At 42.4% G+C, this 13,607-nt stretch overlaps 1 protein-coding gene across 1 annotated transcript in view; it reads right to left on the bottom strand.

The window, feature by feature from the left end:
* Positions 1 to 3,388: 3,388 nt before the first annotated feature.
* Positions 3,389 to 13,607, bottom strand: part of LOC110528698 (protein Wnt-7a) — an 84,085-nt gene continuing 73,866 nt past the window's right edge. Inside the window, exon 4 of the mRNA XM_021610831.2 lies at positions 3,389 to 4,914. Within this exon, the coding sequence (XP_021466506.1) occupies positions 4,435 to 4,914 (480 nt within the window). The 3' untranslated portion in view covers positions 3,389 to 4,434. The remainder of the gene's footprint in view (positions 4,915 to 13,607) is intronic.

Consider the following 13,607-nt stretch of genomic DNA (forward strand, 5'->3'; position numbering starts at 1 on the left):
GATGAAAGCAGATGTCAGAGTAATTCACACCGCAGCTTAGCAAAGCGCTTCACCTCTCAGCTCTACACAATGCAGCTCAGCGCCCCAACCGCCTAACTCAACTACAGGAGTGAAACCCCACCGATCAGCTACTGCTTCTCCAGTCGTTCTGCCTCCCAGTGTTACAGCACCCAGCTCCATTAACCCAAAGCTCAGGTCCCCACAACTCCCACCACTTACTGAATTAGTAACAGCCCCCACAGGATCGTCTCCTAATTCGGGAATATCACCCCACAACATCATCTCCTAATGTGGGAATATCACCCCACAGCATCATCTCCTAATGTGGGAATATCACCCCACAGCATCCTCTCCTAATGCGGTAATATCACCCCACAGCATCATCTCCTAATGCGGGAATATCACCCACAGCATCATCTCCTAATGTGGGAATATCACCCCACAGGATCGTCTCCTAATTCGGGAATATCACCCCACAGCATCATCTCCTAATGTGAGAATATCACCCCACAGCATCCTCTCCTAATGCGGTAATATCACCCCACAGCATCATCTCCTAATGCGGGAATATCAACCCACAGCATCCTCTCCTAATGTGGGAATGTCACCCCACAGCATCATCTCCTAATGTGGGAATATCACCCCACAGCATCATCTCCTAATGTGGGAATATCACCCCACAGCATCATCTCCTAATGTGGGAATATCACCCCACAGCATCCTCTCCTAATGCGGGAATATCACCCCACAGCATCATCTCCTAATGCGGGAATATCACCCCACAGCATCATCTCCTAATGTGGGAATATCACCCCACAGCATCCTCTCCTAATGCGGGAATATCACCCCACAGCATCATCTCCTAATGCGGGAATATCACCCCACAGCATCATCTCCTAATGCGGGAATATCACCCCACAGCATCCATACTTTCTCCTGCTCTTCTCTTCCTCCTGCTGTGACCCATTCAGATCCAAAACTGAATTAGCCCATTTTACTCTGATACTTAGAACTCACCTTCTCTCTCCTCCAGTTTACCATGACAACTCTCTCCTCCAGCCTGCCATGACAACTCCCTCGTCCAGCCTGCCATGACAAATCTCTCCTCCAGCCTGTCATGACAACTCTCTCCTCCAGCCTGCAATGACAACTCGCTCCTCCAGCCTGCCATGACAACTCTCTCCTCCAGCCTGCCATGACAACTCCCTCCTCCAGCCTGCCATGACAAATCTCTCCTCCAGCCTGTCATGACAACTCTCTCCTCCAGCCTGCAATGACAACTCTCTCCTCCAGCCTGCCATGACAACTCCCTCCTCCAGCCTGCCATGACAACTCTCTCCTCCAGCCTGCCATGACAACTCTCTCCTCCAGCCTGCCATGACAACTCTCTCCTCCAGCCTGCCATGACAACTCTCTCCTCCAGCCTGCCATGACAACTCTCTGCTCCAGCCTGCCATGACAACTCTCTCCTCCAGCCTGCCATGACAACTCTCTCCTCCAGCCTGCCATGTCAGCTCTCTACTCCAGCCTGCCATGACAACTCTACCACTTTCCTCATCTGCTTTCCGGCCCTCTAGTCATACATACAGTAAATTATTGTTCTGAGAGTATTTACATAGCTAGTAAACTCTTGTTCTGAGATTATACACATAGCTACTAAACTCTTGTTCTGAGATTATAAACATAGCTACTAAACTCTTGTTCAGAGATTATACACATAGCTACTAAACTCTTGTTGTGAGTTTATACACATAGCTACTAAACTCTTGTTCTGAGATTATTCACATAGCTACTAAACTCTTGTTCTGAGATTATTCACATAGCTACTAAACTCTTGTTCTGAGATTATTCACATAGCTACTAAACTCTTGTTCTGAGATTATTCACATAGCTACTAAACTCTTGTTCTGAGATTATAAACATAGCTACTAAACTCTTGTTCTGAGATTATTCACATAGCTACTAAACTCTTGTTCTGAGATTATAAACATAGCTACTAAACTCTTGTTCTGAGATTATACACATAGCCATTTAAACCTGTCGAACAAACAGACAACAATAACAAAGTATTTACAACTGTTTTGTTACAAATGACACATTTCCTTCTAATTTAATAGTACATTGAGAATGATTATTTCCTAGATTTCTGTTGCTATCTACAGTCTAGATTCAATCCGTAGTGCTGAAGATCCACACTGTAGCATGATTGAAAGGCGAAGGCAATGTTCCTAAGTAAACGCTTCATTTGTCAAACGGAAATTACCTTTAAATTGAACTTGTCCTATAATGCAGATCTTCAGTAATACAGATTGGACAAGTGCTAGGTCATCTCTAACAATTTAACAACCTGGCTGTGAGAATGACAAACACAGGAAATAACCTTTATCTGTTGATTTATTAACACTGAAACAGAACATCATATTTCTGTTAGATCAGACATGACAATACAGACATCAACTATTATCAGTTTGGTAAAATATCAGTTCAGTATGAAGCTCCCTGTAATCAGGATGACGTCCTGGTTGCAGGTTCTTTAGAGTCAGACATTTTGTGTTTCAGTTGGTCTTTGGTCAAACTTTGTCACCATCAGACATGATAAAACATTACCTAACCAAACTCTACCTACCTTATTGTCCTGTCTTTACTGAACTCCAACATTTACAACAGGGGCTGGGAGGAGGGTATATTACACAAAGAAATAAATAAAATATGCATATAAAAATAGTCTCTTACAAAATATATTCTATTAAACAATGTCAACAACGGGAAAAACGTATTTTGGAATAAGAATGGTTTAGTCTTGGTGGACAGGTAACAAACAGTAAGGCAACAGTCAGTAAAGCTGACCCTCAGTAAACAGTCAATAAGATCAGAGACACAGCCAGTAAGGTTGGTCATCTAAACCCAAGGAAGAATAGCTGCTGCCTTGGCAGGAACTAATGGGGATCCATAATAAACCCCAGGAAGAGTAGCTGCTGCCTTGGCAGGAACTAATGGGGATCCATAATAAACCCCAGGAAGAGTAGCTGCTGCCTTGGCAGGAACTAATGGGGATCCATAATAAACCCCAGGAAGAGTAGCTGCTGCCTTGGCAGGAACTAATGGGGATCCATAATAAACCCCAGGAAGAGTAGCTGCTGGCTTGGCAGGAACTAATGGGGATCCATAATAAACCCCAGGAAGAGTAGCTGCTGGCTTGGCAGGAACTAATGGGGATCCATAATAAACCCCAGGAAGAGTAGCTGCTGCCTTGGCAGGAACTAATGGGGATCCATAATAAACACCAGGAAGAGTAGCTGCTGCCTTGGCAGGAACTAATGGGGATCCATAATAAACCCCAGGAAGAGTAGCTGCTGCCTTGGCAGGAACTAATGGGGATCCATAATAAACCCCAGGAAGAGTAGCTGCTGCCTTGACAGGAACGGGGATCCATAATAAACCCCAGGAAGACTAGCTGCCGCCTTGGCAGGAACTAATGGGGATCCATAATAAATATAAATACACCCTGACCCTCCAGTTCAGCAGTTAACAATCTTGTAGCTCTTTTTGTCCCAAAACTACTTATTTTATGTGAATCGATCAGATTCACAGAACTAACTCCTTCATCGAGAAGAAGCTGCATCTGATTGGCCGTGGTGTATTCTGTTAAATTAGTTTAAGAACGTTAGATTTTTCAAGTTTGAATGTGATGTAGCTAGTTGCATAAACGTTACAAATCATCTTCCACTCTTACAGTAAGTACATGTCCAGTGTATAAACTTAAGTTCACATAGCTAGCTCCAGTAAATCACAGCGTGTATCATTTCGTTCTATTGTCCAGTTCTGGGCCATTAAAGCAGTGATAAGGGCAGTCTATCATCCGGCTCGAAGGAGCAGCTTGTGACTGAAGGAGCAGGGAGTTTGTACAATAGTAGTCCAGTGTTGTAGTAGTCCAGTAGCACATATAGTACTGTCCTGCTTTGGGTCAACAGAGTAAACAGTATGTCCATGAACAGACCAGAAGATACCATACATCTCTTACTCTCCACTCCTGTCATTGTAACATCCATGTCAGCCACAGACATCCCTATCACTGAAATATGCCCCTCTCTCTCAGACCTGGATTAGGTTGCTGGATTAGGTTCTGGGGAGAGATGTATGAGATAAGATACTAAGGAGACTAGTGAAGTCTCCACCCCCCTAAATGATAAGATACTAAAGAGACTAGTGAAGTCTCCACCCCCCTAAATGATAAGATACTAAGGAGACTAGTGAAGTCTCCACCCCCCTAAATGATAAGATACTAAAGAGACTAGTGAAGTCTCCACCCCCCTAAATGATAAGATACTAAAGAGACTAGTGAAGTCTCCACACCCCTAAATGATAAGATACTAAAGAGAATAGTGAAGTCTCCACACCCCTAAATGATAAGACACTGTAACCCACATATAACTCTTATTTACAGGTGTATACCTCTGTCCTCTCTCTGCAGGTATTACACTTCACATAGCAGCACCAGAGAAAGTTGCAGTTGCACTGCCAGACTCTAGAGTACTGGTGAGTGTCGTAACCTCGTCCACAACACATCAGGTCACAGCCATTAGTCTGTTGGGCTGTTTTGTTACATGACCTCCCGTGGGTACCCATGCTGCCCGTGACCAGGTCAGCCTCGCAGTAGTTAGGGCTCCTCTCTACGTACACCAAGTCTGTGTCCATGGGCTTCCTGTAGGAGTGGGCCTTCTTGACCTTCAGGAAGGTGGGTCGTTTGTGTCGCGTGGCGCGTACCGGTTCTACGTGCACGGCCTGGTTGTACTTGTCCCTCAGCATGTAGCCCAGCTGGCGGAGCATAGGCAGCGTGGTCCAACACGTCCTAGTGGTGCAGGATCCTGACACTCCGTGACAGTTACACTCCACACGCATACTCTTCTCCAGGATCTGGGACACACAGAGAGAGGAACACAGGGTCATATACATTCAATTCACTGTTACTGATACAAACTCAAGCATTTCGCTGCACTTGCAAATCTATGTAAGAGACCAATAAGTTTTGATTTGATTTCAATTTAGACTATGCTTTAGTAAGAGGGATATACAGAAAGAGAGAGAGAGAGAGAGAGAGTGAGAGAGAGAGCAAGAGAGAGAGAGAGAGCGAGAGAGAGAAACTACTAAACAAGACGGATGTGTTAGGACATCCTGATCGAGTGGGTTGACTTGTCAGGTTAGGAGGATCAAATTGAGATATACAGTAGGGTATGGCATTATTACTGTAATATTGAAATATAGGATACAGTATTAGTTGTAACTCTAATAATAACCTGAGGTTTGGAAACATTGAATAACTTATTTACTAAAAAGCAGGGTGCATGTTCCTGAGAAAGTATTCTAGCAGAATATTGTAAACAGTTAAGTATTAGTATACATTATTAGTATTAGCAGTATTGAGTAGCTTGGATGAAAAAATCCAACCAGGAAGTAGGAAATCTGAGGTTCGTAGTTTTTCAGGTCATTGCCTATCAAATATACAGTGTCTATGGGGTCATATTGTACTTCTTAAGGCTTACACTAGATGTCAACAGTCTTCAGAACCTTGTTTTATGCTTCTATGAAGGAGGGGGAAATGAGAACTGAATGAGTCAGAGGTCTGGCAGAGTGCATGGCCTGATCACGCGCGTTCACGTGAGAGGTAGCTTGCGTTCCATTGCAATTCTACAGACAAAGGAATTCTCCGGTTGAAACATTATTGAAGATTTATGTTAAAAACATCCTAAAGATTGATTCTATACATCGTTTGACATGTTTCTACGGACTGTAACGTTACTTTTTTACTTTTCATCTGCTCGCGCCTCATGAATTTGGATTGGGAACTAAATGCGCGAACAAAAATGAGGTATTTGGACATAAATGATGGACTTTATCGAACAAATCAAACATTTATTGTGGAACTGGGATTCCTGGGAGTGCATTCTGATGAAGATCATCAAAGGTAAGTCAATATTTATAATGCTATTTCTGACTTCTGTTGACTGCACAACATGGCGGATATCTGTTTGGCTTGTTTTGTTGTCTGAGCACTGTACTCAGATTATTGCATGTTGTGCTTTTTCGGTAAAGTTTTTTTGAAATCTGACGCAGCGGTTACATTAAGGAGGTATATCTATAATTCCATGTGCATGACTTGTATTTTCATCTACATTTATGATGAGTATTTCTGTTGAATTGATGTGGCTCTGCAAAATCACTGGATGTTTTTGGAACTAGTGAACGTAACGCGCCAATGTAAACTCAGATTTTTTTATATAAATATGAACTTTATCAAACAAAACATACATGTATTGTGTAACATAAAGTCCTATGAGTGTCATCTGATGAAGATCATCAAAGGTTAGTGATTCATTTTCTCTCTATTTTTGCTTTTTGTGACTTCTCTCTTTGGCTGGAAAAATGGCTGTGTTTTTCTGTGACTAGGTGCAGACCTAACATAATCGTTTGGTGTGCTTTCGTCGTAAAGCCTTTTTGAAATTGGACACTGTGGTGGGATTAACAACAAGTTTATTTTAAAATGGTGCAAAATACTTCTATGTTGAGGAATTTTAATTATGAGATTTCTGTTGTTTGAATATGGCGCCCTACACTTTCACTGGCTGTTGTCATATCGATCCCGTTTGCGGGATTCAAGCCATTAGAATTAAAACATTCCAATTGATCTTAAACATTCCAAACGTAGTCAGCAGGATATTTAAGGAATCTCAGTGGCAGGCAATCGCAACATGGTTCAGTCTACAGTATACAACAACATGGTTCAGTCTACAGTATACAACAACATGGTTCAGTCTACAGTATACAACAACATGGTTCAGTCTACAGTATACAACAACATGGTTCAGTCTACAGTATACAACAACATGGTTCAGTCTATAGTATAAAACAACATGGTTCAGTCTACAGTATACAACAACATGGTTCAGTCTACAGCATACAACATGGTTCAGTCTACAGCATACAACATGGTTCAGTCTACAGCATACAACAACATGGTTCAGTCTACAGCATACAACAACATGGTTCAGTCTACAGCATACAACAACATGGTTCAGTCTACAGTATACAACAACATGGTTCAGTCTACAGTATACAACATGGTTCAGTCTACAGTATACAACAACATGGTTCAGTCTACAGTATACAACATGGTTCAGTCTACAGTATACAACATGGTTCAGTCTACAGTATACAACAACATGGTTCAGTCTACAGCATACAACAACATGGTTCAGTCTACAGTATACAACATGGTTCAGTCTACAGTATACAACAACATGGTTCAGTCTACAGCATACAACATGGTTCAGTCTACAGTATACAACATGGTTCAGTCTACAGTATACAACATGGTTCAGTCTACAGTATATAACAACATGGTTCAGTCTACAGTATATAACAACATGGTTCAGTCTACAGCATACAACAACATGGTTCAGTCTACAGTATACAACATGGTTCAGTCTACAGTATACAACAACATGGTTCAGTCTACAGTATACAACAACATGGTTCAGTCTACAGTATACAACAACATGGTTCAGTCTACAGCATACAACATGGTTCAGTCTACAGTATACAACATGGTTCAGTCTACAGTATACAACATGGTTCAGTCTACAGTATACAACATGGTTCAGTCTACAGCATACAACAACATGGTTCAGTCTACAGTATACAACAACATGGTTCAGTCTACAGCATACAACATGGTTCAGTCTACAGTATACAACATGGTTCAGTCTACAGTATACAACATGGTTCAGTCTACAGTATACAACATGGTTCAGTCTACAGTATATAACAACATGGTTCAGTCTACAGCATACAACAACATGGTTCAGTCTACAGCATACAACAACATGGTTCAGTCTACAGTATACAACAACATGGTTCAGTCTACAGCATACAACATGGTTCAGTCTACAGTATACAACATGGTTCAGTCTACAGTATACAACATGGTTCAGTCTACAGTATACAACATGGTTCAGTCTACAGTATATAACAACATGGTTCAGTCTACAGTATACAACAACATGGTTCAGTCTACAGCATACAACAACATGGTTCAGTCTACAGTATATAACAACATGGTTCAGTCTACAGTATACAACAACATGGTTCAGTCTACAGTATATAACAACATGGTTCAGTCTACAGTATATAACAACATGGTTCAGTCTACAGTATACAACATGGTTCAGTCTACAGTATATAACAACATGGTTCAGTCTACAGTATATAACAACATGGTTCAGTCTACAGTATACAACAACATGGTTCAGTCTACAGTATACAACATGGTTCAGTCTACAGTATACAACAACATGGTTCAGTCTACAGTATACAACAACATGGTTCAGTCTACAGTATACAACAACATGGTTCAGTCTACAGTATACCACATGGTTCAGTCTACAGTATACAACATGGTTCAGTCTACAGTATACCACATGGTTCAGTCTACAGTATACAACATGGTTCAGTCTACAGTATACAACAACATGGTTCAGTCTACAGCATACAACATGGTTCAGTCTACAGTATAAAACAACATGGTTCAGTCTACAGTATACAACAACATGGTTCAGTCTACAGTATAAAACTAGATGGTTCAGTCTACAGCATACAACAACATGGTTCAGTCTACAGTATACAACAACATGGTTCAGTCTACAGCATACAACAACATGGTTCAGTCTACAGTATAAAACAACATGGTTCAGTCTACAGTATACAACAACATGGTTCAGTCTACAGCATACAACAACATGGTTCAGTCTACAGTATACAACAACATGGTTCAGTCTACAGCATACAACAACATGGTTCAGTCTACAGCATACAACAACATGGTTCAGTCTACAGCATACAACAACATGGTTCAGTCTACAGCATACAACAACATGGTTCAGTCTACAGCATATAACAACATGGTTCAGTCTACAGTATACAACATGGTTCAGTCTACAGTATACAACAACATGGTTCAGTCTACAGTATACAACAACATGGTTCAGTCTACAGCATACAACATGGTTCAGTCTACAGCAGTGGTCACCAACCAGTCGATCGTGATCAACTTGTCAATCTCCAAGGCATTTCTAGTCTATCACCAAGCCTTTCTGTAAAAAACCTGATGGCAGGAACTAATGGGGGATCCATAATAAACATCAGGAAGAGTAGCTGCTGCCTTGGCAGGAACTAATGGGGATCCATAATAAACCCCAGGAAGAGTCGCTGCTGCCTTGGCAGGAACTAATGGGGATCCCTAATAAACCCCAGGAAGAGTCGCTGCTGCCTTGGCAGGAACTAATGGGGATCCATAATAAACCCCAGGAAGAGTCGTTGCTGCCTTGGCAGGAACTAATGGGGATCCATAATAAACCCCAGGAAGAGTAGCTGCTGCCTTGGCAGGAACTAATGGGGATCCATAATAAACCCCAGGAAGAGTAGCTGCTGCCTTGGCAGGAACTAATGGGGATCCATAATAAACCCCAGGAAGAGTAGCTGCTGCCTTGGCAGGAACTAATGGGGATCCATAATAAATTAAAATACTTTCATTCATATATTTTCAGCAGGTAAGGGTGCTCTCGGGTGGCTAGATGTACTTTACTATTCGGCCATGCTCCTTATAGGACACATCACTGCACACTGTACTCCTGAGTCAACTGAATTTAACACATCTAGCATTCAGTCATATGGTCTTACACATTAGATTTTCTTTCTATTTCCTGTCCAGTCATATGGTCTATCACATTAGATGTTCTTTCTATTTCCTGTCCAGTCATATGGTCTATCACATTAGATGTTCTTTCTATTTCCTGTCCAGTCATATGGTCTATCACATTAGATGTTCTTTCTATTTCCTGTCCAGTCATATGGTCTATCACATTAGATGTTCTTTCTATTTCCTGTCCAGTCATATGGTCTATCACATTAGATGTTCTGTCTATTTCCTGTCCAGTCATATGGTCTATCACATTAGATGTTCTTACATTTTTTTCTTGAAGGTAGATTTACTTTTTGCCTGTGAAATATGGATTGGTAAAGAGTTCCATTCAACTATGGCTCGATATAAAACTGTAGATTTAAGGCCATTTGTCCTTGGCTTGGGTTTTCTTAGATGCCTTGAATTTACCTGTCTGGTTTGGTGGTTACGCGTGTTGCTAGTATGTACTAACTGGACTGACAAATACTGTTTAAAAAAAATCAAATACAACATTCCTAAAGAAACTCAGAAGATTAGATAGTAATTTGTTTTTAAAGTGAAGCCATGAGAGATTCTGATGCTTTGGATAATATTCATACCTTGACCTGTTTTGAGCTATGAAGAGATAATCTGGCAGCCCTGTTTTGAGGCATTTGGAGCTTTTTTATATCTTTGCTGCAGATCATATAACTGGACAGTACTCTAAGTGTGATAGGACCAGGGACAGTACTCTAAGTGTGATAGGACCAGGGACAGTACTCTAAGTGTGATAGGACCAGGGACAGTACTCTAAGTGTGATAGGACCAGGGACAGTACTCTAAGTGTGATAGGACCAGGGACAGTACTCTAAGTGTGATAGGACCAGGGACAGTACTCTAAGTGTGATAGGACCAGGGACAGTACTCTAAGTGTGATAGGACCAGGGATTGGCCATATAACTGGACAGTACTCTAAGTGTGATAGGACCAGGGATTGGCCATATAACTGGACAGTACTCTAAGTGTGATAGGACCAGGGATTGACCATATAACTAGACAGTATTCTAAGTGTGATAGGACCAGAGACAGTACTCTAAGTGTGATAGGACCAGGGACAGTACTCTAAGTGTGATAGGACCAGGGATTGACCATATAACTGGACAGTACTCTAAGTGTGATAGGACCAGGGACAGTACTCTAAGTGTGATAGGATCAGGGATTGACCATATAACTGGACAGTACTCTAAATGTGATAGGATTAGGGATTGACCATATGACTGGACAGGTCTCTAAGTGTGATAGGACCAGGGATTGACCAGATAACTGGACAGTACTCTAAATGTGATAGGATTAGGGATTGACCATATGACTGGACAGTTCTCTAAGTGTGATAGGACCAGGGATTGACCAGATAACTGGACAGTATTCTAAGTGTGATAGGACCAGGGATTGACCATATAACTGGACAGTATTCTAAGTGTGATAGGACCAGGGATTGGCCATATAACTGGACAGTACTCTAAGTGTGATAGGACCAGGGATTGACCATATAACTAGACAGTATTCTAAGTGTGATAGGACCAGGGATTGACCATATAACTAGACAGTATTCTAAGTGTGATAGGACCAGAGACAGTACTCTAAGTGTGATAGGACCAGGGACAGTACTCTAAGTGTGATAGGACCAGGGATTGACCATATAACTGGACAGTACTCTAAGTGTGATAGGACCAGGGACAGTACTCTAAGTGTGATAGGATCAGGGATTGACCATATAACTGGACAGTACTCTAAATGTGATAGGATTAGGGATTGACCATATGACTGGACAGTTCTCTAAGTGTGATAGGACCAGGGATTGACCAGATAACTGGACAGTATTCTAAGTGTGATAGGACCAGGGATTGACCATATAACTGGACAGTATTCTAAGTGTGATAGGACCAGGGATTGAAAATATAACTGGGCAATCCCTTTTAGAGGTTGGTAGTCTAGTCTCTCTGCATTCTCTCTCTTTCTGACTCTGTCTCCATCTCTCTTCAGTCTGTCTCCATCTCTCTTTTTGTCTGTCTCCATCTATCTCATTCAGTCTGTCTCCATCTCTCTCTTTCAGTCTGTCTCCATCTCTCTTCAGTCTGTCTCCATCTCTCTTTCAGTCTGTCTCCATCTCTCTCTTTCAGTCTGTCTCCGTATCTCTTTCAGTCTGTCTCCATCTCTCTCTTTCAGTCTGTTTCCATCTCTCTCTTTCAGTCTGTTTCCATCTCTCTCTTTCAGTCTGTCTGCATCTCTCTCTTCAGTCTGTCTCCATCTCTCTCTTTCAGTCTGTCTCCACCTCTCTCTTTCAGTCTGTCTCCATCTATCTCATTCAGTCTGTCTCCATCTCTCTTCAGTCTGTCTCCATCTCTCTCTTTCAGTCTGTCTCCATCTCTCTCTTTCAGTCTGTCTCCATCTCTCTTTCAGTCTGTCTCCATCTCTCTCTTTCAGTCTGTCTCCATCTCTCTCTTTCAGTCTGTCTCCACATCTCTTTTAGTCTGTCTCCACCTCTCTCTTCAGTCTGTCTCCACCTCTCTCTTTCAGTCTGTCTCCACCTCTCTCTTCAGTCTGTCTCCATCTCTCTCTTTCAGTCTGTCTCCACATCTCTCTTTCAGTCTGTCTCCATCTCTCTCTTTCAGTCTGTCTCCACATCTCTCTTTCAGTCTGTCTCCATCTCTCTCTTTCATTCTACCCCCCATCCACTGAATGACATTATCTCTCTCCTTCCCAGACAGAAGCCGCTCCCTTTTTATTCATTACACTATTTCTCTCTCTCTCATTAACGATTCCATTCTCCCATTTCTCATATCCCCCCTCCTCCCCCTGTCTCTCTCTACCCTCACACTGTTCTTAATTATTGCATTCCCCCTTCTCCCCCCCATCTCTCCCTCTCTCCACCCATTTTGGGGCGGCAGGTAGCCTAGTGGTTCGAGCGTTGGGCCAGTAATTGAAAAATCGCAAGATCAAATCCCCGAGCTGACAAGGTAAAAATCTGTCGTTCTGCCCCTGAACAAGACAGTTAACCCACTGTTCCTAGGCCCTCATTGAAAATAAGAATTTGTTCTTAACTGACTTGCCTAGTTAAATAAAGGTAAAATAAAAATATCCCCTTCTCTTGCTCGCTCACCTCTCTCTCTCTCTGTTCTTAATGATTACATCCCCCCTCCTCTCATATCCCCCTCCCTGTCTATCTCTCGCTCTTCTACCCTCACCCTATTCTTAATGATTCCATTCCCCCTCCTCTCATATCCCCCTCCCTGTCTATCTCTCGCTCTTCTACCCTCACCCTATTCTTAATGATTCCATTCCCCCTCCTCTCATATCCCCCTCCCTGTCTATCTCTCGCTCTTCTACCCTCACCCTATTCTTAATGATTCCATTCCCCCTCCTCTCATATCCCCCTCCCTGTCTATCTCTCGCTCTTCTACCCTCACCCTATTCTTAATGATTCCATTCCCCCTCCTCTCATATCCCCCTCCCTGTCTATCTCTCGCTCTTCTACCCTCACCCTATTCTTAATGATTCCATTCCCCCTCCTCTCATATCCCCCTCCCTGTCTATCTCTCGCTCTTCTACCCTCACCCTATTCTTAATGATTACATTCCCCCTCCTCTCATATACCCCTCCCTGTCTATCTCTCGCTCTTCTACCCTCACCCTATTCTTAATGATTACATTCCCCCTCCTCTCATATCCCCCTCCCTGTCTATCTCTCGCTCTTCTACCCTCACCCTATTCTTAATGATTACATTCCCCCTTCTCTCCCCTCCCTCACTCCCCCCACCCTCCTCCCCTCAGACAGGCTGGAGTCAGGTGGGTAATCATCAGAAGCCCTGCGAGCACAGCAGCTTAGTATGGTAATG

This window comes from Oncorhynchus mykiss, chromosome 7, assembly GCF_013265735.2.
Source record: "Oncorhynchus mykiss isolate Arlee chromosome 7, USDA_OmykA_1.1, whole genome shotgun sequence".
In the NCBI taxonomy this organism is placed as follows: Eukaryota; Metazoa; Chordata; class Actinopteri; order Salmoniformes; family Salmonidae; genus Oncorhynchus; species Oncorhynchus mykiss.